Source organism: Sinocyclocheilus grahami, unplaced genomic scaffold (genome assembly GCF_001515645.1).
Source record: "Sinocyclocheilus grahami isolate Dianchi unplaced genomic scaffold, SAMN03320097.WGS_v1.1 scaffold1944.1, whole genome shotgun sequence".
Taxonomy (NCBI): domain Eukaryota; kingdom Metazoa; phylum Chordata; class Actinopteri; order Cypriniformes; family Cyprinidae; genus Sinocyclocheilus; species Sinocyclocheilus grahami.
The window spans coordinates 75,623-103,035 of NW_015507123.1; the positions used below are offsets into that span (position 1 = coordinate 75,623).

The following is a 27,413-nucleotide window of genomic DNA, read 5'->3' on the forward strand; positions in this document are numbered from 1 at the left end:
GCGTAAAAAGACAGTATAAGTCATTATAATCAGTAATTATGTCCCCACTGGATGCAACAAATGCCTCGTTTGTAATGGGTTTTAATGTTTTTGTCTCGTCGCTCCGGCCGGACACGGCATCATCACAATATGGTGAGGGGCGTAACATTTCCGTCTCACGCTTGAGGTATTCGGCCAATCACAATGCACTGGATAGCTGGCCAATCAGAGCACACCTCGCTTTTCAGACCGATGAGTTTTGTAAAAATCGACACGTTTCAGAAAGGCGGGGCATAGAGGAGAAACAATAATGTACAGTATGTGGAAAATAATGTGTTTTTTGAACCTTAAACCGCATAAACACATTTCATTACACCAAATAATGTTCTTTTTAGCAACATCATATGACCCCTTTAAAGATAGATCACACAAAAGACTGTGGAAAAGTACATAAAAACAATGCCAGCAAGAATGCTAGCCGTTATCAAGGCCAAAGGAGGCCATACAAAATAAAAATAAACTATAGTTAAAAAAATATATTTAGTTTCATTTTTGTTATTATGTGTGAGTTAAAACTATTTAGTTGTTTCAGATTGTTATTGGCCCAATGAATGACAATAGAATTTTAAATGTAATAGATTTTTGACAGATTCCTAAAATGCTTGTTTTCTCACTTTATGACAGGTGGAATAATACATTTGTGTATATGTGTGTGTGATTAGGGTAAACTAAGAAATAGGAAATAATAGATTTTTTTTCTTCTTCTTGGACATCCAATCACAGTCTTCAAAAGGATGTGTAATGCCTAGCAACGGGGTCAGCACTGCTCCTGAATCACTCTTAAGCTAAGCTTACACTGAGTCAGGAGCTCTCCGAGAGGAAGCTTTGAGAATACAGGCCCAGATCTTGAATCCCAGGCTTAATATGTGCTCTCAAATTTTTTATTTCAGATGATGAAATTGGCTTTTCATGAATTTTCATTACTCTTTTTTTTTTAATCTTTGGTCATTTCTAAAATAGTCCTGTGGTGTGACAAATAAATAGTAAAAGTGCAAATATTCCAGAATTCAACTTTTATAGATGTGGAATGATACGTCAAACAAAGCAGGGCACTGCAGTCAACTACTCCATAATGCTTAATAGTGTTAGTGGCAATTAAGCAAATGAGCAGAAAAGTAAATGAAGATAGAAGGTAATACATAGAAGTGAACAGGTTATAACACTGTTAGATTACTACATCCATAAGTACACATGCTCACATTCATTTGTTTCTATATCAAAGCACTTCTGAATATCAAAAGGGTTTTATTTATTAATGTTAGCACAATCGAGCATGTTTGGCGCTCCACGAGTCGGAACGCCCAGAAGTGCTGTCTAGACAGGCAGCTCACTAGGGGTTGAGACACAGCCAGAGTCAATCACGACTAAACACACTGCACTGAGACAAACCAGAAGAACAGAGTTATTTTATGTCTGCTTACCGAACGAACAGTAACAGTGGAGATATCTATAGTTATCGATTCACTTTGCTTAAATGTATATCTAACCGAGAGCACCTTTCTTACCATTTAATCCAGTCGTGTTAGACATCTCCCTGCTTTCGCATTCTGACTGTAGTTACACACGGACCGACTCGACTTCATTTGTCTCTAAATCGCTTTTGGCACCGAGCACTATGTTGAAGGACCATGAATATTAATGTAGTCATTCTGACGTCCAGCCGTGAGTCTTCACAAACGTCAGCTTTGCAGCCAATCAAATAGGCCGTTGGATTAACGTCACATTGTCATTAAATATTCATGAGCCCCGCCTTTGCCATAGTAGGATTCGTCATGACGTTTCAAGTTCGTTTGCAGCCTCGCGCGGTCGAACACAAAGCAATAGATTTATGGGCTTACATTTCTGCCACAATTCTGCGCGCGAAAGAACATATTTTGAGCGCACAAAAGTGCATTTTGCACGCGCGCGATCTGAGTTTTGTGGAGAAAATGTTCGTTTCGCAAAGAAAAAAGTATTTTGAGCGCACGGAAATCAATTTTGCATTTAAAATACGTTTTTGGATGTGTGCAGACCTTCTCTTTTGCGCGTGCAACGTTTCACTAGCTTGCTCACCTGATGCCCCCCTCTGTGCTCGCTAAATGCCAACAGCTCGCGTGCTCAACACAACCCAGCGTTACAATGTGCCGTAATTCCAGCCAATCAGAGACCGAGGCTGCTTAATTCTGATTGGCTGCCTTGACAGATCACAACATTTACAAACAAATACAGTGCATGCATAATTATTACGCAAGTTGATATTCTGATCATATTTTTTTCCAAGCACATTTTACCAATTCCAAACGACATCAATCTTAATAACTACTATTAATCTTGTATTTAATAATTTATAATCTATATATTATTGTTCTCTGTCTCTGATTGGTTGGAATTACGGCACATTGTAACGCTGGGTTGTGTTGAGCACGCGAGCTGTTGGCATTTAGCGAGCACAGAGGGGGGCATCAGGTGAGCAAGCTAGTGAAACGTTGCACGCGCAAAAGAGAAGGTCTGCACACATCCAAAAACGTATTTTAAATGTAAAATTGATTTCCGTGCGCTCAAAATACTTTTTTCTTTGCGAAATGAACATTTTCTCCACAAACTCAGATCGCGCGCGTGCAAAATGCACTTTTGTGCGCTCAAAATATGATCTTTCGCGCGCAGAATTGTGGCAGAAATGTAAGCCCATATAGATTGAGATGAATCAGACTCAGCTATAAATATAATGAGCATGTTATTGAGAAACAACACCGAAATTCCAGTCCAACAATGTATCCTGTGATATCTTCCCTTAACCTGTAATGTATATACAACTATAGGCCTACAACTATAATGCAAATGTGAATTCAGACATTGTAGAAAGTGTGCCTGCGGGTTGTTATCGACAATAAGACTATTTAAACTATCAAAAATAATTTTTGTTAAATAAATGCAAATAAATTAAAAGCTTAAAAAGTTAAAGGGGTTCTATTATGCTCTTTTACAAAGTCTTGATTTTGTTTTGGGGGTGTACTAGAACAGGCTCTCATACCAGGTTGTTCGAAAAACACATTATTTTTCACATATTTTACATTATTACAACACCTGTTGTCTGGCATGAATGGCTCGAATAGTTCCTGTATTAAATGAAGGCCCGCCTTCTGAAATATGAAATGTGCTGTGATTGGTCAGCTGGGCCAGTGTGTGCTGTGATTGGTATTCGTTGTAGTTTTTGAAAAGTGATTTCTGTTAAATAAAATGTCTCCTTTTGAAGTGGACTTTGAGCTTTGTAACTTTGCAGATCTTTTTTATGCTCAAACAGCAACATTACAGACTACCTAAAGTTGAAAAAGTGAAAAAGCATAATAGGATCCCTTTAAAATGTTAAGTTAGAAATGTTGCCTTGGAAATAAATATGTTTAAGTTATAGATTGCACAAACTAAAACTAAATAGATTAAAAAAAAAATAATTAGATAACAAAATGACTAAAACAAACTAAAATTAAAACAAAAACTGAAAATATAAATTGAAAATATGAATACCATACCAGTAACATTGCTACAGGAGATACAGATTACTAATGATCTAACAAGCTGGTGGTTTCACTGAGGTTATAAAAACAGTGCTGATGATGCAGTGCATGCGGATCTACCGGTCTGTTTACTAAAAGAAGTTCATGCAAATTGAAAGTGCAACGGCCACATTATTTTTTTCTGTAAGAGTTTCAGTGTTTGCATGATTATAGAGACCACTGTACAGTAATCAGTTAAAGCAAATATACAGTTTTTATCACTAATTAACACAAAGCAGAGACATCTCACAGGTCCATGAAGAACCTACTTTGTACTGCAAGAATTCAGCGCTTCCCTGATTTCATGCTTCACTGAAGTCTCTGAACACTATCTGCTTAGGATATGAGTGACAGCACATCATGTTCTGAACACGTGCGAATACACCTGACACCTGCCTGATTTTTGCAATGCTTTTTATGCTCACTAAGGCTGCATTTATTTGATCAAAAACACAGTCAAAACTATAATACTGTGAAATATAATTACTATTTAAAATATCCGTTTTCTATTTGAATGTATTTTAAAATGCAATTAATTTGATGTGATGGCAAAGCTGAACTGGCAAATGCAACGCTTACCTGATTTCTTAATTCGACTCATCTTGCCAGTTGTTGCTCCAATTGACTTTCTTAGTGATCGAGCTCCTTTTGACATCTTACGGTACTTGGTAAGCCAGTCGAATTTTGGTTCATCCTTCGGATACTGCTCACAGACATCTAAAAGTTTAAAAGACAATTGACTTTTTTTACATAGATGAATTAAAGTTCCAATTTCATGTAGAAAAAAACGATGATTTAAATAGATTGGTCTCACTCTAAGGACATTAATGATTTCTTTGTATTTTCGAAGAGGCAAAGAGGAACTGTATTTTCCTCTTTCCTTTGCTGCCGTTCTCTCTCTCAGAACTACCAGCCGCAATCTCACACTAACATCAACATCTAATCACACAGACGAGCTCTAACTTCCCTTTGCATGCAAGTCAGGCTGCTGTTGTCTATAGTTTCTATATGACCACAACTGATCTACAACCGTGTTGCCGCTTACCTTGCAAATTTCTAATATTCTTCCGGTTAATGAGCACATCTGCTGAGCCCCTGATACTCGCCATCAGCGCTCAAGGGATGAAAGTCCTTCCAGCGTTGGTTACACATCACTTAGCAGAAGCACATTTCCTCTTTAGACCGTCCGATGATTCATGTTCAAATCACGAAAATATACTGTAGGTCCACAATCATTGGAGCAAACAGCAATCTGCTACTTATTCTGTATGTTCAAAGCCACAAACCGAGTAGAAGCAGACAACCTACTTCTTTTGAACTCAAACTCTGCCTCTCACACCCTTCTGTTCCGCAATCGTATTCTCTCTCTCGTGTCTTCCTTAACGTGTATTTGCTAGATTTAGCTGTTGTCTGAGAGTTGAGCACACTGGCTGCTTAGCTTCTTCAGTCTGAATAACCTATAGATGATTTTATAAAGAAATATATAGCATTCGGAGGCAGTATAGCTGGGTTTCCTTGTAAACGCTTATTACACAATGATTCCAAAAGTACCATTTTACCAGGTAAATGAATGACAGAACAGGTCAGCTGATGTCTTTCGCTTTCAGACAGCTTTGCTGTGTTTGAATGGGTTTGAGCATTTCATTAGGATGAATGGAAACGCGTTTGGCAGGTTTGCTATGGACGGTACGAATGAAACGTTTTCTTCTGCATCACTGCCATGTGGATTCCCCTACTGAATATGACCAAATAGTTCTACACACAAGCATCCGAATAAGATTAAATGTGTTCACGCATTTTTACCAAAGGCTTTTAAAAGATTTTTAGTGTTTTTGATAAGTGTCTTATGCTCACCAAGTCTGCCTTTATTTGTTCAAAATACAGTAATATTGCGAAATATTTTTAGAATTAAAAATGGCAGCTTTCTCTTTGAATGCATTTTAACATATAATTTATTTCTGTGATGCAGTGCTGAATTTCCAGCATCATTACTCCAGTCTTCAGTGTCGCGTGGTCCTTCAGAAATCATTCTAAACTGGGATACATTGTTTTGTTTTTTTCAGAATTCTTTGATTAATAGAAAGTTCAAAGAACTGCATTCTTTTGAACTAGAATCTTTTGTAATGTACCGTCTCTTTGATCAATTGAATGCATCCTTGCTAAATAAAAGCAGCTTTTGAAAGGTAGTGTGTGTAAAAGGAACTTTATGAGATGCGTATGATATTATAAGAACTTTTATCATAACATAATGTCTTACCACTCCATGCCCGATTGACTTCACCGAGGAAGAGACGGGTATGAGAACCAAAAGGTAACTTCAGCTCCAACTCCTCTTCGAAAAACGTTACTCGTACCCGAGTATCTGCACCTTTGTAGAGACAAATAAACTAGCCATTAAAATAGCCCACGCCGAATACCGATGCACTGAGTTTATGGTAACTTTGGATGTCGTGTAGCAGCAAACACTGTAACTGCTGAGATGAAAATTAATGCTCACCAACAACAGCAAGCTCATCTGGAGATGAAACTGTGGAGATATCAGATTAATATCCATTAACATTTACCATGAAAGTGCACTTGCAATTAAAATTAATCAAATCATTCAGTCTTACCTTCAACAACTGAAAAGTCATAAGAAATGGGTATGATTTCATCCAGTGTGACATCATCACCAGTGATGGCCATTCTTCGATGGGAATATATGAATAGCCTGAAAAAATTAAATAAGATAAACCGGACAAGTTGAAAGTCTGCAACATCATTTGTTTTTATGATTTTTGCAATTATATAATTAATCGTACATGCTGTTACTAAAAGGCAGTAACAGTTCAAAATAATACTAATAAAGTATAATAAATAATTTATAAAAGCATTTATTGTTGGTTTGTTTTCCCAGAAGAGAAAGAATGTCAATTTTGGATGTATACCCAGCTAACAAAAACATGATCTAAGATCATTTTGCTAACGGTCCCATTAAGTTATGAAACTGTAACGAAAATGTTTAAAAATGTTTTTTCTTGGTTATGTGAACGCAAAAAGACCACATTAATGGAACGATCAATTTAATCATCTTGCAAACATTATGGGAATGCTATATTTGAATGTTCTATAAATCATCTAAAACTAAGTAACGTTTAAAAGAAACCATCAGTAACATTTAAAAACTGTTAGACGAATGTCCAACTAAACTGTTTAAAGGGGTCATATGATGCTGCTAAAAAGAACATTATGCTGTGTATTTGGTGTAATGCAATGTGTTTATGCGGTTTAAGGTTCAAAAAACACATTATTTTCCACATACTGTACATTATTGTTTCTCCTCTATGCCCCGCCTTTCTGAAACACATCGATTTTTACAAAGCTCATCGGTCTGAAAAAGCGAGGTGTGCTGTGATTGGCCAGCTATCCAGTGCATTGTGATTGGCTGAATACCTCAAGCGTGTGACGGAAATGTTACGCCCCTCACCGTACTGTGATGCCGTGTCCGGCCGGAGCGATGAGACAAAAACATTAAAACCCATTATAAACGAGGCATTTGTTTTTACGCGTTGCGTTGCATCGCACCACGTAAACATAAAACCATGTCTGCATTTGTGATCGGAGAAATCACAACAAGTGCTACTTTACACTGCTCAGTAGAGAACGGCGCGGCCGGCGGATTCGACGAAGGAGCGTCCGGTGGGCGTGTGGCAAGCACATGTGACGACCCCGGGCTGGACTACGCTTCGTCCACGGTGAAAGCCGATCTGGCAATCCACAGCGCAAAATTGTTGTATTTCCTCAGCGACCAGCACGGATCAGCTCCAGGCATGACGAAGCGGATATCGTCCTCTTTTGGAAGACCAAACAAAGTAGTTTCGCTTTCACAACGAAACACAGCGTCTTCACGACATGGCGGCAGCAACAACAATACTACAGCGAGAATAAAAGTTACGTCGTCTTTCTTTGCGTGAACATTTGGGCGGCGTTATGCAAATCTTCCCACATCGTGACGTAGACATGTGGGGGCGTGTTAGAACGAGGCGCTTTAGGTAGGTGTGGCTGACTCTTAACTTTTATAAAGAATATCTCTTTGGATTTGAGACTTTAGTGTTTGCAACTTTACAGATCTTCTTTATGCACCAAGAGCTTGTAACACTCCAAAGAGAAAAGAAAACGTGAAATCGCATCATATGACCCCTTTAACAAAAAGTTTAATTAATATATCAATTAATATATAAACAGTGTCTTTGTGCTAACGTTTTGAGATCGTTATTAAAGACCGGACACCTTCGAACAAGCATTCTATTATCATTATTGGAATAATGTTTGTTCATAACTTTGAGAGAACCTTGGCAGAAGTTCGTTGGGTACCTGCTAAAAGCTTTAGTCAGATTTAGATGATAGATGTTGCAACTACATGGACTAAACCCCTCAAAATTACAATTGTGGATTATGTAGTAATGTATATTAATGCTATTGTTGAAAATGAGTATATTGGTTTTCTTAAAAGTCCATAAACTCACGCATGTTCGTTGTTTTGCTGCACCAGTCCAATCAGTTTGCTCTCTCTCCCATCATTCAGCAGTGAAACACACTCCACAGCATGTGTTGGGCTGCTAAGGAAATCTAACACAATTCATCACGTTTCTATCTCATGATGACTGATGCTCGGTTTATTTTAGAGGCGTTTTAACACTGTACACTGGCGACATCTAGCGGACCCGTCAGGAATTACATACTGGAATTTCCTTTTTCTATTAAAACTGGGCACGCTCGGTTAAAAACAACAACAACACGGTGCTTGATACACTGTAAATACAAATCTAGAGAATATTAACTACGTGATATTCACTACAATTTAAATATATTTCTTATAGGCATGCATAGGGTAACTTAGGCAATACATAGTGAGCGCAAATTTTCGCAACAATCTTAAAACATGCAGTCGATTTCAAAAGCAAGGCTTTAATCTTCTGAACGTTTGCAATGCAATCACGGTTTCAGATGAGCGCCGAGAGGATACTATGGTGCAGTTTTCTCCTTTGGCCAAAGTCTCTTGAATTGCCACGGACTGATCCATTATTCACGGCGAGTCTGCGCAGGATACTTCACGCGTAAGAGATGTCATTTACGATCATTTTACATCAACAGATGTTTAAAGTGTGCCGGATAACGGTCTGAAGTGCTTTACTGTCTTCATGGTTTCCTCCGCGAGTGCAGATGAGACTTCCCGTCCGATAATGCCACGCAGCAGATTCAAGAGTTCACGTTCAGCACTCAGATCATAGTTTTATCATCGCGTCTGTAATCGGTTATCACGAGCCTCTTCAGCCACGCTAATAGAGCCACTTCTGACTTTCTCTTCTTTAGATGTATTACTTCTCTTCTTGCCAAGAAGTGGCGTCAGGGACTGCAGAGACACCAAACTTAGTAAAGACTCAGATCCCACCCACTCCTTTAGGACACATGCACTAGTTGGCGCTATCGTTTGTAAAAAAAAAATAATGTTATATATATATAAAAATATTAATAAATAATATAATAGTATAATACTAAAATAACACTACATTCATACTACATTCTGTATGGGCTGTGTGTGGTATGGAAATCTATTGCACAATATTGTTAACTTAAAAATAAAACGTTTTTAGCAATTAAAATAAAGCTGTAATTGAATATATATATTTGTTGATAAACTTTAACGTTAAATTAAACCTTAAACTAATAAAAATGACAAAAGCAACAAAATTACTAAAAATTAGTGAACTAAAACTGATGTAAATGCACTTCATTCATCACATGGAATTGGAGCACTGCATTGTGGGATAATAAGCAGGGTGCGAACTACGGGGGAGCTCGGCTCCGCTTAATAAGACATGGGCTCCCCTGAAAACGTGATTTGTGAAATTTTGGGGGGTCTCAAAAAACATTGACAATGTGTTATTTTGACGTGCAATTTCAGTTTTGTGTAATGTGATCATCGTGGATTATTATGTGTAAAATTGAAGTCACTGGATATAAGTATTAAGACCAGTGGCGGTTCTGGCTTGTATGGCACCCTGGGTGAACCATGCCCTCTGCCACCCCTAAATCAAGTTAGGATTTAACCGGTTAACACCTTTTAATAAAGCAATCACCAATTTGAGTGAGACCACCAATTTATGAGACCACTGTGTGTTGAAATCGCGGCCACATAAACCCTTATTGTGGAATACGACCAGCCCATCGTCAGAAAACGTTGCAAAAATTCCAGAATATCAGGTATGGAGCACGTTTGGGGAATTATTTGATGGTTGTTACACCATCGCAAAAAGAGTTTCCACCTATTCTGATACAATGCCCTAGTCGATGGAGAGTGAGCATTTAGAACAGTGTCCCTGACCCCCTGCGATCAGACCAGAAGTCTGGTGTCGCCTCCAATGACCAAACACACAATTTCCGAGTCTGAGATTGATCGTACCGTAGCCTGCCGTTCAATTGTGTCAGGAGATCTGGTCTGATTGGTAACTGGGCTGGCAGACCCGTTAAAAATTGGTGAAGGAGATGAAACCATGCAGTTCGGCCAACATGGGGCTTTTAATAACAATGGATGGGAACGCATATAGGAGACCACTTGACCAACTGTGGGCCATTGCATCCTGCCCTAGTGAGCCCGCTTCCTTGCTCTGTGAGAACCATCTCGGACACTGCGTTGACTGACTGTCCATTGATTTGTCATTATTGAATGACAATAATGAATTTGTGGATTTGTTTTCTTTGGGGAGACGATTATCAGAGGCCATCGTCGTATGTCTCGAACAATGATATGATCTGATATGATATGACGCAAGGGAAAAGTACCCAGGGGGAACAGGGTGAATAACCAGGCACTTTAAATGAAGCGCACTGTTTCTGCAACTGACATCGCACTTCAGAAGCCACAAGCCTTTGGTCTAACGCCTCCTGAGCTGCTGGTCCAAATATTTGACCGGGAACCAGAAGAAGCTGACGCAGCGTGGCTCTGCAACATACAGATAAAGGTGACTGCGCTATCCAAACTTGACGGCGCACCTGGACAACCAACCCCATAACTTTACCACAATGGCCCGCTATTGAACCCACCGATCACAGAGCTACATTAACCAGTTCTGTGGCTGTAGTGTCTGGTGAACTGAACGAGGCATTAATTGGCAATAACAAGTGGTCAAGTGCATTAATAGTTCTAAACAGGCTGTTGAATTGTATACTTTGCCTATTAAGTTGTCTGTCCGTCTGCATTCCATATTTGGACAACTTGGATCCTGTCTCAATGCTTTGTCAGGTGGCACAATTAAAGATGGGTTCTATTGGAGACATCGGACCCAAACCTACTGGGCCCACTTCCTCCATTGCTGCTAACAGATGAGAAACCCAATCCAGTCTGGTTGAATGAGCGGATTTAAATGCTTTGCGAGAATACCTCAATAAAATATGGAGATTGTGGAATAGCAAATACATTAGTTCGCTGCAAAGAATGGCAAAGGCGATTTGTATGCGCAGTTCCCATTGTTGATTTGGGTTCCATTCTCAATTTTGCTAAAGTGGTTTTTATTGTGTTTACTAGAACATCAGACATAAGCGATCCTTCACTCTCATCATCCGCATTATCATCACTGTCAATCATTCCTGGTCCCTTATCTAAAACAGATTGTTCTTCCGAGAGCAGCGAGTCTGTGGCTGCCACGGAGACACGTCAATCTCATCTAGAATTAATGCAAAATCAGGCTGCGAGAGAGATGGAATACCAGTCCCCTCGTTGCCTGATTCTGAAATCTCAGATGTTGGCTGGGGTTGCAGTTTTGCCAAAAACTCCTGGATTTTCCCTATTCCATCAGCCAATTCATCAACTCTACAAGCAAGTTCTTTTTTTAACTTTATTTTGTTTCGGGAGAGGAGCGAAGGCCGAAGCCAAAGCTTTTCTTTTCATACTTCCCTCCACATTAATGCTTAACCCTGCGAGGCGAGCTTGTCGCATTGCTAGGGGCATCATGTTGCAATGGATGCATGGATCTTCCAGAGCTTCCCTAAGATGCTCGATGCCTAGGCAGCTCGGACACTGGTCATGTCAATCATCAAGTCCCATCAGCTTCTGGCAAGACGAACATTGTGCGGACATATTCTTAGACTGTAGAAACACCAGTACCCCCACAATTTTTAGTTATTTATTTTTTAATGCAAATACTTCACCAAATTCCTACGGGCGGTTCGGAAAGAGCACGCTCACATGTTAAACAATATGTCTTACAGACAGGGATACAGCTGTCGGAAATTTGTCCTGATTAGCTGCACTTCACATCGCTGCAGTTTCTCAGACGAGAAGACAAAAGAGGAAGTGATGACGTGTAATGAGATATTTACGGACAGACACGTCATTAAGGTTATGAGGTGACAGCTTTTATATTAGTTTCTCGACAAGGAGGAGGACAGGAAGATATTCCACTTAGTTATGCCCTCTGGTGTTCAGAGGCGTTCAGATGAGACATCGATGAAATGCCAGAGATATGCCTTGTGCGCATGCTCGCAGACTGAATTTTGCAGTTTGCACTCTCGCAAATTATCTCATCATAAACAACAAAGGGCAAATATATGTATAATAGTAAGTAAGAGATTCATTTTAAAATGTAGACAGCTTCAATGATTAATGTCAAAGCTTCAATGTTCTTTGATAATGTAAAAGTTCGCTTTCTCTATGTAATTTATTCGCTGTGTGAATAAAAGTGGAAATTAAAGAGTAACTTACAATGTTTTATTAAATTGTGATCAGGTTAAATACAAATTCAGTAGTATTAAAAATATTTTATCACATGACATCCATATCTGGTACTTGCCTAAAAAGCTGGGTTTGTGATGTGCGTAGTTATTAGTCTAAACATTAGGCTTGGTTCACCCTCCGCCTGTGTCTGAGTGAGAGAGTACTTCTCCGGGTGCACACTCTGAGTCCCGACCAGGTTAACTGACCCACACAGTGACATGATATTGACGTGCGGTGCAAATGAACGGTAAAAACCCGATCGTGCATTCCTTTTTTTGCTTTTTCTTGTGTGGGCGCTCTAGATGCCGCCCTGGGTGGTTGCCCATACCTAAATCCGCCACTGATTAAGACACCTGACAACTGGGACTTTAATGACATTGCGTTTAAATACATAAACATTAATGGAGTTGATCCCCCTTTGCAGCAACACCTTCCATTTTGGAAAGGTTTTCCACAAGATTTTAGAGTGTTTCTTTGTGAATTTTTGCCCATTCATCTAGTAGAGCATTTGAGGTCAGGCACTGATTTTGGACGAGAAGGCCTTGCTTTCAATCTCTGTTCCAATTCATCTCATAGGGTTGAGATCAGGGCTCTGTGTGGGCCAGTCAAGATCTTCCACACCAAACTCATCCAATCATGTATTTATGGACCTTGCTTTGTGCACTGGGTACAAGCTAGAATAGAAAAGGTCCTTCCCCAAACTGTTCCCACAAAGTTGGAAGTATAGCATTGTCCAAAATATCTTGGTATGCTGAAGCATTAAGAAGTTTCCACTGCTCCAGAGTCCAGTGGTGGCATGCTTTACACTACTCCAGCCGATGCTTTGTCCATTGAAACCCATTCCATGAAGCTCCAACCACAGCTTCATGGAACCACAGTTTTTGTGTTGATATTAATGCCAGTGGAAGTTTGGAACTCTTCAGCGATGGAATCAGCGGAGTGTTGTCAACTTAAACACACCATGTCTAAATTCACTTAACTCTTCAGAATGACCCCCTTTTTTTTTGTTGCAAATATTTGTAAATGCAGACTACATGACTAGGTGCTTGATTTTATACACATGTGGTAATAAGTCTGATTGAAACACCTGCATTAAATAATTAAGATGTGTGTCTGAATACTTTCGTGCTTATAGTGTATGTAGTGTACTTTGTTGTGTATTGTAGCCAACATTTTTCAGGTATACCTTTTAAAATGTGCATATTGTACATACTACATGCTGAATATAGCAAAAACAGTACGATTAGTTCTAAAATTCTAAAAAATTGAATAGTATAGTAATAGTTGTATTTTAGTATTTTATTTTACCCATATCTGAATATACCTCCTCATAGTCTTTCATCTATCAGTATACAATATTCCTAAACCTGCATCATGTTTAATTAGTTAATTTATGTGACTGACACAGTTGTGTATTAATCAGATCTAATTAAAACGAAAAATTTAAATTACCCCATGATTTACTCACGCGCCATGCTAGGTGTATGTCTTTCTTCTTTTAGAAAAATATAATCAGTTATATTAAAAAATGTACTGGCTCTTCCAAGCTTTATAATGACAGTGAATGGTGGTCAAGATTTTGAAGCCCAAAAAAGTGCATCCATCCATCACAAAAAGTACTCCACACGGCTCCGGAGGGTTAATAAATGCCTTCTGAAGCGAAGCGATGCGTTTGTGTAAGGAAAATATCCATGTTTACAACTTTATAATCCGTAATCTTTAGCTTCCGCAAACTGTCGTACTTGCGTTCACGACAGAGTGGCGTTCCAGTGGATGATGTAGGATGTACAGTAGGCATAGCGTAAGCGCCGGAGCGCCGGTGTGAACGCAGAAGCGCAGAGGAGAGAGCAAAACAAAACACCGGTCACGAATTAGAAGTACAAAACGAGGATACGAGGATTTAAATGTTGGAGGATTTCAATATGTCAAGAGGAGACTGGTTTTCCTTTGCTGTAAATAAAACATGGTTCTTGCGAGACTAGCATATTTTCACCGGAGCTTACTCTACGCCTATACGTCATCTGCTGGAACACCACGCCAAGTCATGTTTTAATATAACTCCGACTGTTTTCGTCTGAAAGAAGAAAGTCATATACACCTAGGATGGCTTGAGGGTGAGTAAATCATGGAGTAACTTTCATTTTTGGGTGAACTATCCCTTTAATACAGACTGGTTAACCAGGTCGATCTAATACAGTAGTTCAAGAAATGTAATACATTTTTAGGAGAATTACAAGAAAATGTACAAATACATGCTAGACTGGGTGCTGAGAAGACAAAACATTTATTTATTAATTTTAAAAGCAATTGTTAAGATCTATTTCTTGTGTAACAGTCAAGCTGGTTATCAAATATATATATATACGGTTTTTCATTGTTGTCAGATTAAAGTAGTACAGAGCAATAAACACCACTACAACCCTTATCAACCAAGATGTCAAAATCCTAATCATAACCTTTATTAGATTATCAGTAGTGTTACTCTGACAGAATTTGTTAATTCAAAAGTTATTTAAGAAAATTAGCGTAGCCTCTTAGATCTGTACACTTACATTTTAATAAACATATTTCTCTGTAAAAATAAAGTTTTATGTTTATGAGTATGGGTTTTACCCACAGACTTTCATATGTCCAATATTATAACTGCATTATACATATTTTAAATTGTCTAATTTCCATTTAGATGCATAAAGTGCATACTCCATTTGTTTGGCATTAACTGGTTTGTACATAACTATTATTTTTGCATGCACACAGGGTGAAATCTGTCTGATTGGACAACAAATGTGTCATATCATATAATTAGTATCAGAAAAAGGATTATCTGTGCATTATGATACTATTCTTTGGAGTATTGTGAGTAATATAGAATAGAAACTAGCTTTTTTAGAAAGCACAAAACCTGTGTACAATGGACACCAACAAAATACGAGTAAGAAAAGAAGCCTCAGATAACCATGATTGACTGTAATCAAAATTCAAACATATGTACACTGTAAGAAAAGTCCATTAAAAAAACAGCCCAATGTGCCATGTTAATATTTATTAATTTTTCACAGGTGTTTTTCCAGGATTTTTAATTGTGCATTATATTTTAAGGTTGAAGGAAATGTCCATAAACGTAACGACGGTGATACTGGTAATTTTCTGCCAAGACAACATGCATTTTCTACGGATTTTCTTTTTCTTACAGTGTACATTAATGCCAAAAAGAGCAAGAATTAATCACAACTCTTGATAGGAAGCTAACCTCATATTTGTCTCTGCAGTGTTAATATATTTCTTGGTGGATCATTTCTGTCTATCTCTGTGAAATGAATCCAACAACAGGTATGTTTCCACTTAACATAACTCTCTACGGATGCCCATGGTAAAGCTTATTTGGCATCTATACACATATGTAATATATATACACACACACATTCTGCTTCTCATGCTGATCTTACAGACACACACACACACACACACACACACACACCTTCATTTGCTTACATCACAAAAAAATGTGAAAGTGACAGTAAAAGAAGTACAATCAGCTTTAAAACACACACACACACACACACACACACTCTCTCCTAACAGAAAACGGTGCTTCCCTGGATTGCTTATTAAATGTGACTTTGTTACACTCAAGGAAAGACTTTGACTATCCAGAAGAGCAGCAAGGAGGCCATGAGCAGTGCGGGACAGTGAGGACCCCTGGTGGCGGAGCTAGGCATGTTCACTACACCTGACAGTTTGAGGCATGAGGTGGTAGTGGCATTGCAGCACTCCAAGTAGCAGGTAGTAATGGTGCTTGAACAAACTGTCATCTTCCTGCAATCTGTACTGCAACCCGCCTGCCAGCTCTCTGTGCTGCCAGATGTTGTCTTTTGTAGCTAGGAAATGAGACAATGAGTTGCTTTCATTTAACATTCATGTATAATATGGTGCATTAGAGCATGAGATCAGTATTAAACCAAATATCCTTCAACACACGATATTAAAAAAAACAGTAAACACACACACACACACACATACATATATATATATATATATATATATATATATATATATTCAAAGATGTTTTTTTTACAAAAATTTTGTTACATTTACTAGCAATTTCGTAGTAAAAATTGTTTCTACACTTTTTTTCCCAGTGTATATCCGTAAGACCTCAGTGCCATTCACCACACAAAAACATTGCAGAATATGGTGACAATATTATCCCGGACGAGCCCCCACTTATTTTAACCTTATATGGACAGGCCCATAGAGGGGAAGATGAGGTGGGTTATTTAAATATGTATAATATGGGGCATTAGAGCATGAGATCAGTATTAAACCAAATATCCTTCAACACACGATATTAAAAAAAACAGTAAACACACACACACACACACATACATATATATATATATATATATATATATATATATATATTCAAAGATGTTTTTTTTACAAAAATTTTGTTACATTTACTAGCAATTTCGTAGTAAAAATTGTTTCTACACTTTTTTTCCCAGTGTATATCCGTAAGACCTCAGTGCCATTCACCACACAAAAACATTGCAGAATATGGTGACAATATTATCCCGGACGAGCCCCCACTTATTTTAACCTTATATGGACAGGCCCATAGAGGGGAAGATGAGGTGGGTTATTTAAATAGGTTCATATAGTGGTGATTATTATGGGGTATAAAAATATATGTGTTTGTGGGATAATGATTTGGGAAAAGGTTTGAGGAGAGCACCAAGAGCTTATAACTAAAGATAACACCAAGATTGATAAGCTATTATGATAATTTTTTAATGATTATTATAGAGTCCACACCAAAGGCCGATAACGTGCTGTTTATTATGAGCTAAAGCTGCAGTTTTTTTTTTGTCTGTTACTTTAAATTCTTAAGCTCTTTAAAATAGGATGAACTCTGATTGGCTGTCAATGTTTTTACCATTCATTAGCTCGAAAAATCTATCTGAAAGTGATTCCAACAATGATGTTCCTCTGTGCCGTTATCATTAGCTGTAGTTCCTTCACTGAAAAAGTTATACTTCGGACCAACTTAAATAAATACTCTAAATAATACTCTAATTTTACACAAATTGTAGAGTAGCATTTTACTACTAACTTCCTTAGTTAATCTGAGATGAACAATGAACAATTCTTCTAATGCCTTAATTAATCATAGTTGATGTTAATTTCAACATGTCCTAATACATACATATATATATATATATATATATATATATATATATATATATATATAGCACAATTAAAGATGGGTTCTATTGGAGACATCGGACCCAAACCTACTGGGCCCACTTCCTCCATTGCTGCTAACAGATGAGAAACCCAATCCAGTCTGGTTGAATGAGCGGATTTAAATGCTTTGCGAGAATACCTCAATAAAATATGGAGATTGTGGAATAGCAAATACATTAGTTCGCTGCAAAGAATGGCAAAGGCGATTTGTATGCGCAGTTCCCATTGTTGATTTGGGTTCCATTCTCAATTTTGCTAAAGTGGTTTTTATTGTGTTTACTAGAACATCAGACATAAGCGATCCTTCACTCTCATCATCCGCATTATCATCACTGTCAATCATTCCTGGTCCCTTATCTAAAACAGATTGTTCTTCCGAGAGCAGCGAGTCTGTGGCTGCCACGGAGACACGTCAATCTCATCTAGAATTAATGCAAAATCAGGCTGCGAGAGAGATGGAATACCAGTCCCCTCGTTGCCTGATTCTGAAATCTCAGATGTTGGCTGGGGTTGCAGTTTTGCCAAAAACTCCTGGATTTTCCCTATTCCATCAGCCAATTCATCAACTCTACAAGCAAGTTCTTTTTTTAACTTTATTTTGTTTCGGGAGAGGAGCGAAGGCCGAAGCCAAAGCTTTTCTTTTCATACTTCCCTCCACATTAATGCTTAACCCTGCGAGGCGAGCTTGTCGCATTGCTAGGGGCATCATGTTGCAATGGATGCATGGATCTTCCAGAGCTTCCCTAAGATGCTCGATGCCTAGGCAGCTCGGACACTGGTCATGTCAATCATCAAGTCCCATCAGCTTCTGGCAAGACGAACATTGTGCGGACATATTCTTAGACTGTAGAAACACCAGTACCCCCACAATTTTTAGTTATTTATTTTTTAATGCAAATACTTCACCAAATTCCTACGGGCGGTTCGGAAAGAGCACGCTCACATGTTAAACAATATGTCTTACAGACAGGGATACAGCTGTCGGAAATTTGTCCTGATTAGCTGCACTTCACATCGCTGCAGTTTCTCAGACGAGAAGACAAAAGAGGAAGTGATGACGTGTAATGAGATATTTACGGACAGACACGTCATTAAGGTTATGAGGTGACAGCTTTTATATTAGTTTCTCGACAAGGAGGAGGACAGGAAGATATTCCACTTAGTTATGCCCTCTGGTGTTCAGAGGCGTTCAGATGAGACATCGATGAAATGCCAGAGATATGCCTTGTGCGCATGCTCGCAGACTGAATTTTGCAGTTTGCACTCTCGCAAATTATCTCATCATAAACAACAAAGGGCAAATATATGTATAATAGTAAGTAAGAGATTCATTTTAAAATGTAGACAGCTTCAATGATTAATGTCAAAGCTTCAATGTTCTTTGATAATGTAAAAGTTCGCTTTCTCTATGTAATTTATTCGCTGTGTGAATAAAAGTGGAAATTAAAGAGTAACTTACAATGTTTTATTAAATTGTGATCAGGTTAAATACAAATTCAGTAGTATTAAAAATATTTTATCACATGACATCCATATCTGGTACTTGCCTAAAAAGCTGGGTTTGTGATGTGCGTAGTTATTAGTCTAAACATTAGGCTTGGTTCACCCTCCGCCTGTGTCTGAGTGAGAGAGTACTTCTCCGGGTGCACACTCTGAGTCCCGACCAGGTTAACTGACCCACACAGTGACATGATATTGACGTGCGGTGCAAATGAACGGTAAAAACCCGATCGTGCATTCCTTTTTTTGCTTTTTCTTGTGTGGGCGCTCTAGATGCCGCCCTGGGTGGTTGCCCATACCTAAATCCGCCACTGATTAAGACACCTGACAACTGGGACTTTAATGACATTGCGTTTAAATACATAAACATTAATGGAGTTGATCCCCCTTTGCAGCAACACCTTCCATTTTGGAAAGGTTTTCCACAAGATTTTAGAGTGTTTCTTTGTGAATTTTTGCCCATTCATCTAGTAGAGCATTTGAGGTCAGGCACTGATTTTGGACGAGAAGGCCTTGCTTTCAATCTCTGTTCCAATTCATCTCATAGGGTTGAGATCAGGGCTCTGTGTGGGCCAGTCAAGATCTTCCACACCAAACTCATCCAATCATGTATTTATGGACCTTGCTTTGTGCACTGGGTACAAGCTAGAATAGAAAAGGTCCTTCCCCAAACTGTTCCCACAAAGTTGGAAGTATAGCATTGTCCAAAATATCTTGGTATGCTGAAGCATTAAGAAGTTTCCACTGCTCCAGAGTCCAGTGGTGGCATGCTTTACACTACTCCAGCCGATGCTTTGTCCATTGAAACCCATTCCATGAAGCTCCAACCACAGCTTCATGGAACCACAGTTTTTGTGTTGATATTAATGCCAGTGGAAGTTTGGAACTCTTCAGCGATGGAATCAGCGGAGTGTTGTCAACTTAAACACACCATGTCTAAATTCACTTAACTCTTCAGAATGACCCCCTTTTTTTTTGTTGCAAATATTTGTAAATGCAGACTACATGACTAGGTGCTTGATTTTATACACATGTGGTAATAAGTCTGATTGAAACACCTGCATTAAATAATTAAGATGTGTGTCTGAATACTTTCGTGCTTATAGTGTATGTAGTGTACTTTGTTGTGTATTGTAGCCAACATTTTTCAGGTATACCTTTTAAAATGTGCATATTGTACATACTACATGCTGAATATAGCAAAAACAGTACGATTAGTATTATTCTATTCTAAAAAATTGAATAGTATAGTAATAGTTGTATTTTAGTATTTTATTTTACCCATATCTGAATATACCTCCTCATAGTCTTTCATCTATCAGTATACAATATTCCTAAACCTGCATCATGTTTAATTAGTTAATTTATGTGACTGACACAGTTGTGTATTAATCAGATCTAATTAAAACGAAAAATTTAAATTACCCCATGATTTACTCACGCGCCATGCTAGGTGTATGTCTTTCTTCTTTTAGAAAAATATAATCAGTTATATTAAAAAATGTACTGGCTCTTCCAAGCTTTATAATGACAGTGAATGGTGGTCAAGATTTTGAAGCCCAAAAAAGTGCATCCATCCATCACAAAAAGTACTCCACACGGCTCCGGAGGGTTAATAAATGCCTTCTGAAGCGAAGCGATGCGTTTGTGTAAGGAAAATATCCATGTTTACAACTTTATAATCCGTAATCTTTAGCTTCCGCAAACTGTCGTACTTGCGTTCACGACAGAGTGGCGTTCCAGTGGATGATGTAGGATGTACAGTAGGCATAGCGTAAGCGCCGGTGAGAACTGGTGAACGCAGAAGCGCAGAGGAGAGAGCAAAACAAAACACCGGTCACGAATTAGAAGTACAAAACGAGGATTTGGAACGAAAAATGTTGGAGGATTTCAATATGTCAAGAGGAGACTGGTTTTCCTTTGCTGTAAATAAAACATGGTTCTTGCGAGACTAGCATATTTTCACCGGAGCTTACTCTACGCCTATACGTCATCTGCTGGAACACCACGCCAAGTCATGTTTTAATATAACTCCGACTGTTTTCGTCTGAAAGAAGAAAGTCATATACACCTAGGATGGCTTGAGGGTGAGTAAATCATGGAGTAACTTTCATTTTTGGGTGAACTATCCCTTTAATACAGACTGGTTAACCAGGTCGATCTAATACAGTAGTTCAAGAAATGTAATACATTTTTAGGAGAATTACAAGAAAATGTACAAATACATGCTAGACTGGGTGCTGAGAAGACAAAACATTTATTTATTAATTTTAAAAGCAATTGTTAAGATCTATTTCTTGTGTAACAGTCAAGCTGGTTATCAAATATATATATATACGGTTTTTCATTGTTGTCAGATTAAAGTAGTACAGAGCAATAAACACCACTACAACCCTTATCAACCAAGATGTCAAAATCCTAATCATAACCTTTATTAGATTATCAGTAGTGTTACTCTGACAGAATTTGTTAATTCAAAAGTTATTTAAGAAAATTAGCGTAGCCTCTTAGATCTGTACACTTACATTTTAATAAACATATTTCTCTGTAAAAATAAAGTTTTATGTTTATGAGTATGGGTTTTACCCACAGACTTTCATATGTCCAATATTATAACTGCATTATACATATTTTAAATTGTCTAATTTCCATTTAGATGCATAAAGTGCATACTCCATTTGTTTGGCATTAACTGGTTTGTACATAACTATTATTTTTGCATGCACACAGGGTGAAATCTGTCTGATTGGACAACAAATGTGTCATATCATATAATTAGTATCAGAAAAAGGATTATCTGTGCATTATGATACTATTCTTTGGAGTATTGTGAGTAATATAGAATAGAAACTAGCTTTTTTAGAAAGCACAAAACCTGTGTACAATGGACACCAACAAAATACGAGTAAGAAAAGAAGCCTCAGATAACCATGATTGACTGTAATCAAAATTCAAACATATGTACACTGTAAGAAAAGTCCATTAAAAAAACAGCCCAATGTGCCATGTTAATATTTATTAATTTTTCACAGGTGTTTTTCCAGGATTTTTAATTGTGCATTATATTTTAAGGTTGAAGGAAATGTCCATAAACGTAACGACGGTGATACTGGTAATTTTCTGCCAAGACAACATGCATTTTCTACGGATTTTCTTTTTCTTACAGTGTACATTAATGCCAAAAAGAGCAAGAATTAATCACAACTCTTGATAGGAAGCTAACCTCATATTTGTCTCTGCAGTGTTAATATATTTCTTGGTGGATCATTTCTGTCTATCTCTGTGAAATGAATCCAACAACAGGTATGTTTCCACTTAACATAACTCTCTACGGATGCCCATGGTAAAGCTTATTTGGCATCTATACATAAATATATATATATACACACACATGCACATTCTGCTTCTCACACTGACCTTACACACACACACACACACACACACACACACACACACATTAATTTGCTTACATCACAAATAATGTAAAAGTGACAGAAGAAGAAGTACAATCAGCTTTAAAACACACACACACACACACACACACACTCTCTCCTAACAGAAAACGGTGCTTCCCTGGATTGCTTATTAAATGTGACTTTGTTACACTCAAGGAAAGACTTTGACTATCCAGAAGAGCAGCAAGGAGGCCATGAGCAGTGCGGGACAGTGAGGACCCCTGGTGGCGGAGCTAGGCATGTTCACTACACCTGACAGTTTGAGGCATGAGGTGGTAGTGGCATTGCAGCACTCCAAGTAGCAGGTAGTAATGGTGCTTGAACAAACTGTCATCTTCCTGCAATCTGTACTGCAACCCGCCTGCCAGCTCTCTGTACTGCCAGATGTTGTCTTTTGTAGCTAGGAAATGAGACAATGAGTAGCTTTCATTTAACATTCATGAATAATATGGTGCAGCATAGCATGAGATCAGTATTAAACAAAATGTCATTCAATTTGCAATAGTGAAAATGGTTTAAAGTCAACATAAAATGAAAATGTACACTATTTGCTTTTGCCGTTTCTTAGGAATGATTTATTAATGAATTATTTGTGAAATTTGCTAAAATTGTTTCTACACTACTTTTGATTTGATTTGATTTATTTCAGTGTATATCCATAAGACCCAGTGACATTCACCAGACAAAAACATTGCAGAATATTGTGGCAATATTATCCCGGACGAGCCCCCACTTATTATAACAACCTTATATAGGGGAAGATGAGGTGGGTTATTTAAATTAATTCAGATTCATGTTGCGGTGATTATTGTGGGGTATAGAATTATATGTTTAAGGGGTAACGATTTGGGAAAAGGCTTGAGGGGAGAACCAAGAGCTTATAACTAAAGGTAACAAGGAAAAAAAACACAAAGAAACCTACAATCATTTGTACATTCAGTAAAGATAGCCAGAATCTGTTTGCCAAATCGACATTAAAGCGAAAATACTATTTATACAAAATTGTTGTTTTGTTCTGTTAGTGTTATTTTCTTTAAGACAAACTGAGCAAAACAGGTTTAAACTGGAAACCATGATTTTCAACTAGACCAATAAAAATTTACTTTAAATAGATGACACAGACATTTTACATGGTTTTTCATTGTATTCTCATAGAATTAGAATGATTATCAAAACCTTTTAGTTCTAGTTATTGATCTATGATGTGAACGGCCATTGTGGGGAAAACATTTAACAATCTAATCAAATAAAAAAGATGATTAGGACAATTAAACCTAACTAAGAAATGTAGTTACATTAAATAAAAAAATTAATGTAAGTTTTTTTTTTTTTTTTACTTTACCTTGCAGTAGTCCTGACCAACTGAACACAGCTTGACATTACTGCCGACAGTACTGGTTTTGTAACACTCCGCCCCATTACAGTTGAAAGTATGACAATTCTTGCCCTTTTGGGAGTAAAAAAAAAAAAGAAAAGTCAGAAGGTGGCACAAAATGTTCATTTGTGCCCTACAGTGACAAATTGCTGTGTGTGTTCTTACATTGTTTGCTGGGGTGGTTGTAACTGTGGCCTTGATTATTGTGGTTGTAGTAGTGGATTTTGTTGTAGATACTAATGACATCAGTCATAAAACAGTCAATTTTCAAAAGTTACCATTCACATATGTTAGAGATAATTAGAGAAAGAGTTTGAGGTTACCTGTCGTACTGAATGAATCGGACATGGCAAGCAGAGTGTTGTTGAGGCAGTTGGTTGTGTTGCAACAGTTGACAGAGCAATTACTGACAGTCCCGTTCCCGCAGGATACGCCACATGAGGCACTGCAGCTGACAGAGTAACCTGTGTCCTGTTGCGTTATCTGAAGCACAACAGAGCAAGAAGTAACTCTTTAAATCAAGCCTGCATCAGTGGATGATTTGCATGGATTACTTTCCACTTGAGGTTCCCATCTGAATGTGCAGCACGGCAGACTGACCTTACAGAAATATTCACTGGATTGGCAAGGCTTCGCCGTCGTATTCATAAACTGGACGTAACAATCTTTCATGCAATCAAATGCTGGACAGGATAGCTTTTTGGGAAAAAAAGCAGTTGCAATTCAAGAACTATTACACAAATATTACACTGTAAAAATTATTTTTCGAAAACGATTGGAGTAGGTTTTACAAGTGTTTCAAAATGGATCATATTCCAATGTATTATTTGCTATTTCTTTGCAATTAATTGTGAAATTTACTAGCAATTTACTAGAAGTAACTCCTACATCAAGTTTTTAGTGTACGTGCCCAGCACTTACCGCAGTGTAATTTTCTGAAGAAGATGTATTTGCTGAAACTGTAGAAAAATAAAGGACAATAATTAAAAAAGACAAAATAAATATATAAAATTTAGTTGTTGTTAAATGAAAATAACATTTAATGGGAAGCCGTGGCCTAATGGTTAGCGAGTCGAACTCATAACCCAAAAGGTTGTGGGTTCGAGTCTCGTACCGGCAGGGATTGTAGGTGGGGGGAGTGAATGTACAGTGCTCTCTTCCACCTTCAATACCACGACTAAGGTGCCCTTGAACAAGGCACCGAACCCCCAACAAGGCACCGAACCCCCAACTGCTGCCTGGGCGCCGAAGCAAAAAATGGCTTCCCACTGCTCCGTGTGTGTGTTCACTACTGTGTGTGTTCACTGCTGTGTGTGTGCACTTTGGATGGGTAAATGCAGAGCACTAATTCCGAGTATGGGTCACCATACTTGGCCACGTCACGTCACTTTGTCACGTCGCATTTTAGTGCTAAAAGTTTTGTGTTTATGTCTTTTTAAGCCACCCTGGCTAAATCTAGCACAGATTTTATACATCTTCATATATGTTATATCCATAGACTGTATAAAAACATGGATGTAGTGTCCGTGACATCACTCGTAGGTTTCTGAAGAGCGTTTTTGAAGCTCAAAATGGGCGGAGCAGCCCGTCGCCATCTTGGCAGCGCGTCACCGCACGTCACTCCCGGATAATCAAAAATGGGCAAAGAGGCGGGAGCTGGTTGCTGAAACCACACCCACCTAGCTCGACAGTGGTGACAGTAGCAGCAATCCACCTGTCACTCAAGTGGCCACGCCCTTAATTATGCAGAACTTTAAGGCTTAATATAATTTAAACGGATGAGTTATAAAAAAATTTGCTATATAGACCCAAACCACTTTTTGTACCAGGGCTGTAAACATTTTTTTTTCTGCTGTAAAGTTGGGCATTTTAACATGGGGAGTCTATAGCGGCCAGTCGATGAACTGCAGTTTTAGCCACTTCCGTGTTGGTTTCACAAGAGAGACCGGAATGTTGCCGCTTAGTTATAATCTTCATAAAAATATTTATTTAATTATTATATAATCATATACATATATACATATTGTTCTATTGTTATATAGTTTAGTAGTATATGTGACCCTGGACCACAAAACCAGTCTTAAGTCGCAGGGGGATATTTGTAGCTATAGTCAAAAATACATTGTATGGGTCAAAATTATTGATTTTTCTTTTATGCCAAAAATCATTAGGCTATCAAGTAAAGATCATCTTCCATGAAGATATTTTGTAAATGTCCTACTGTAAATATATTAAAACATAATTTTTTATTAGTAATATACATTGCTAACAACTTCATTTGGACAATTTTAAAGGCAATTTTCTTAATATTTAGATTTTTTTGCACCCTTAGATTCCAGATTTTCAAATAGTTGTATCTCGGCCAAATATTGTCCTATCCTAACAAACCATACATCAATGGAAAGCTTATTTATTCAGCTTTCATGTGATGTATAAATCCCTTATGACTGGTTTTGTGCTCCAGGGTCACATATTAAGTTGTATTGTATTATTGTTATTCTATGGTATAAAGTAAATAAGAAAGAATACCTGTGTCCATACTAGTAATGTCTGTTGAGGCAACAGTAGCACTGTTAGAAATAGTGCTCTGTATGGTAGTGGCTGAAGCTCCTGTCACGGAAGTGACTGATTTGGCCGTAGATGACGTTTGGTCAGAAGAAGTGGAGGAGGACACTCTTACTGGATTCGTAGACTGAGTGGTCGAACTCTGGCTTTCAGTTTCTGACATTGTAGATGATATCTCATCTGTTGTCTGAGTGGCTGCTGTACTATCCGTTGTTAAAGTCAACACTTTAGAGAGCAGACTCATTTGCAATAATAGAAAAAAAAGAAAGCCTGTTGGAAACACAGATAAAGGACAGCTAATGTCTGTGACATCTAGGGCATTTACTGTATTTGCATGTGGTAAAATGTTAATTGGCCAGTTGAGAAATGTATGGAAAATCATCCACACTAGAAGCATGAGCAGAACGAATTTCAAATTACATTTTTAAATCCATTTCTTTACATGCAGGTTTTATGTATGATTTACACAGAAGTTCCCTCTGCTCCACACTGTTAAATGTGGTAAGCTGCATTTGCTACCTTGAAGAGCTCTTTCTACCTGATTTAACCCATAAATATTAGTTTTCTTGGATTGGACTTGAATAAAACCAGTTTATTTAGATGTTACCCCCTGTTACCCCCATTCAGTGCAGCTTCATAAAGAATGCGATTGGTATTGATTTGTGCTTTCATGTTAAATAAATACACTTCCTAGCAACAAATAAAATCATACCAAATATTAATCCACATACAATTACTTGAAAAAGGTACAATAACCAACCTGTTTTTGAAGACCTCCGAGTCTTGCTTATATCGATAGTGCAACATATTTCTCCCAACGCCATCTGAAAGCATGAAATAATGATGAAAAACAGCAAGAATGTGTTTATGGATGTTGGTGAGTTTGGTTGCTGATTCATTCCACATTTTTAAAGGGTTCAACAACCAACAAAAAGCAAGGCATGTATCAG

The 27,413-nt window shown here is 37.9% G+C and overlaps 2 protein-coding genes across 2 annotated transcripts in view; both read right to left on the reverse strand.

Moving 5' to 3' along the window:
- The window catches only part of LOC107573445 (type II inositol 1,4,5-trisphosphate 5-phosphatase-like), a 23,937-nt gene extending 15,789 nt beyond the window's left edge, over nucleotides 1-8,148 (reverse strand). The window contains exons 1-5 of the mRNA XM_016259878.1: nucleotides 8,075-8,148; nucleotides 6,182-6,279; nucleotides 6,067-6,096; nucleotides 5,827-5,937; nucleotides 4,149-4,286 (exon numbers count right to left, since the gene is read on the reverse strand). Of these exons, the coding sequence (XP_016115364.1) occupies nucleotides 4,149-4,286; nucleotides 5,827-5,937; nucleotides 6,067-6,096; nucleotides 6,182-6,254 (352 nt within the window). The 5' untranslated portion in view covers nucleotides 6,255-6,279; nucleotides 8,075-8,148. The remainder of the gene's footprint in view (nucleotides 1-4,148; nucleotides 4,287-5,826; nucleotides 5,938-6,066; nucleotides 6,097-6,181; nucleotides 6,280-8,074) is intronic.
- Nucleotides 8,149-15,950: 7,802 nt separating this feature from the next.
- Nucleotides 15,951-26,706, reverse strand: LOC107573446 (uncharacterized serine-rich protein C215.13-like). The gene is made up of 7 exons (XM_016259879.1): nucleotides 26,428-26,706; nucleotides 24,820-24,857; nucleotides 24,499-24,594; nucleotides 24,222-24,381; nucleotides 24,064-24,134; nucleotides 23,866-23,970; nucleotides 15,951-16,199 (listed from the first exon to the last, which is right to left on the reverse strand). Exons 1-7 carry the CDS (start codon nucleotides 26,624-26,626, stop codon nucleotides 15,951-15,953), a joined length of 918 nt encoding a protein of 305 aa, XP_016115365.1. The 5' UTR covers nucleotides 26,627-26,706.
- Nucleotides 26,707-27,413: the final 707 nt, after the last annotated feature.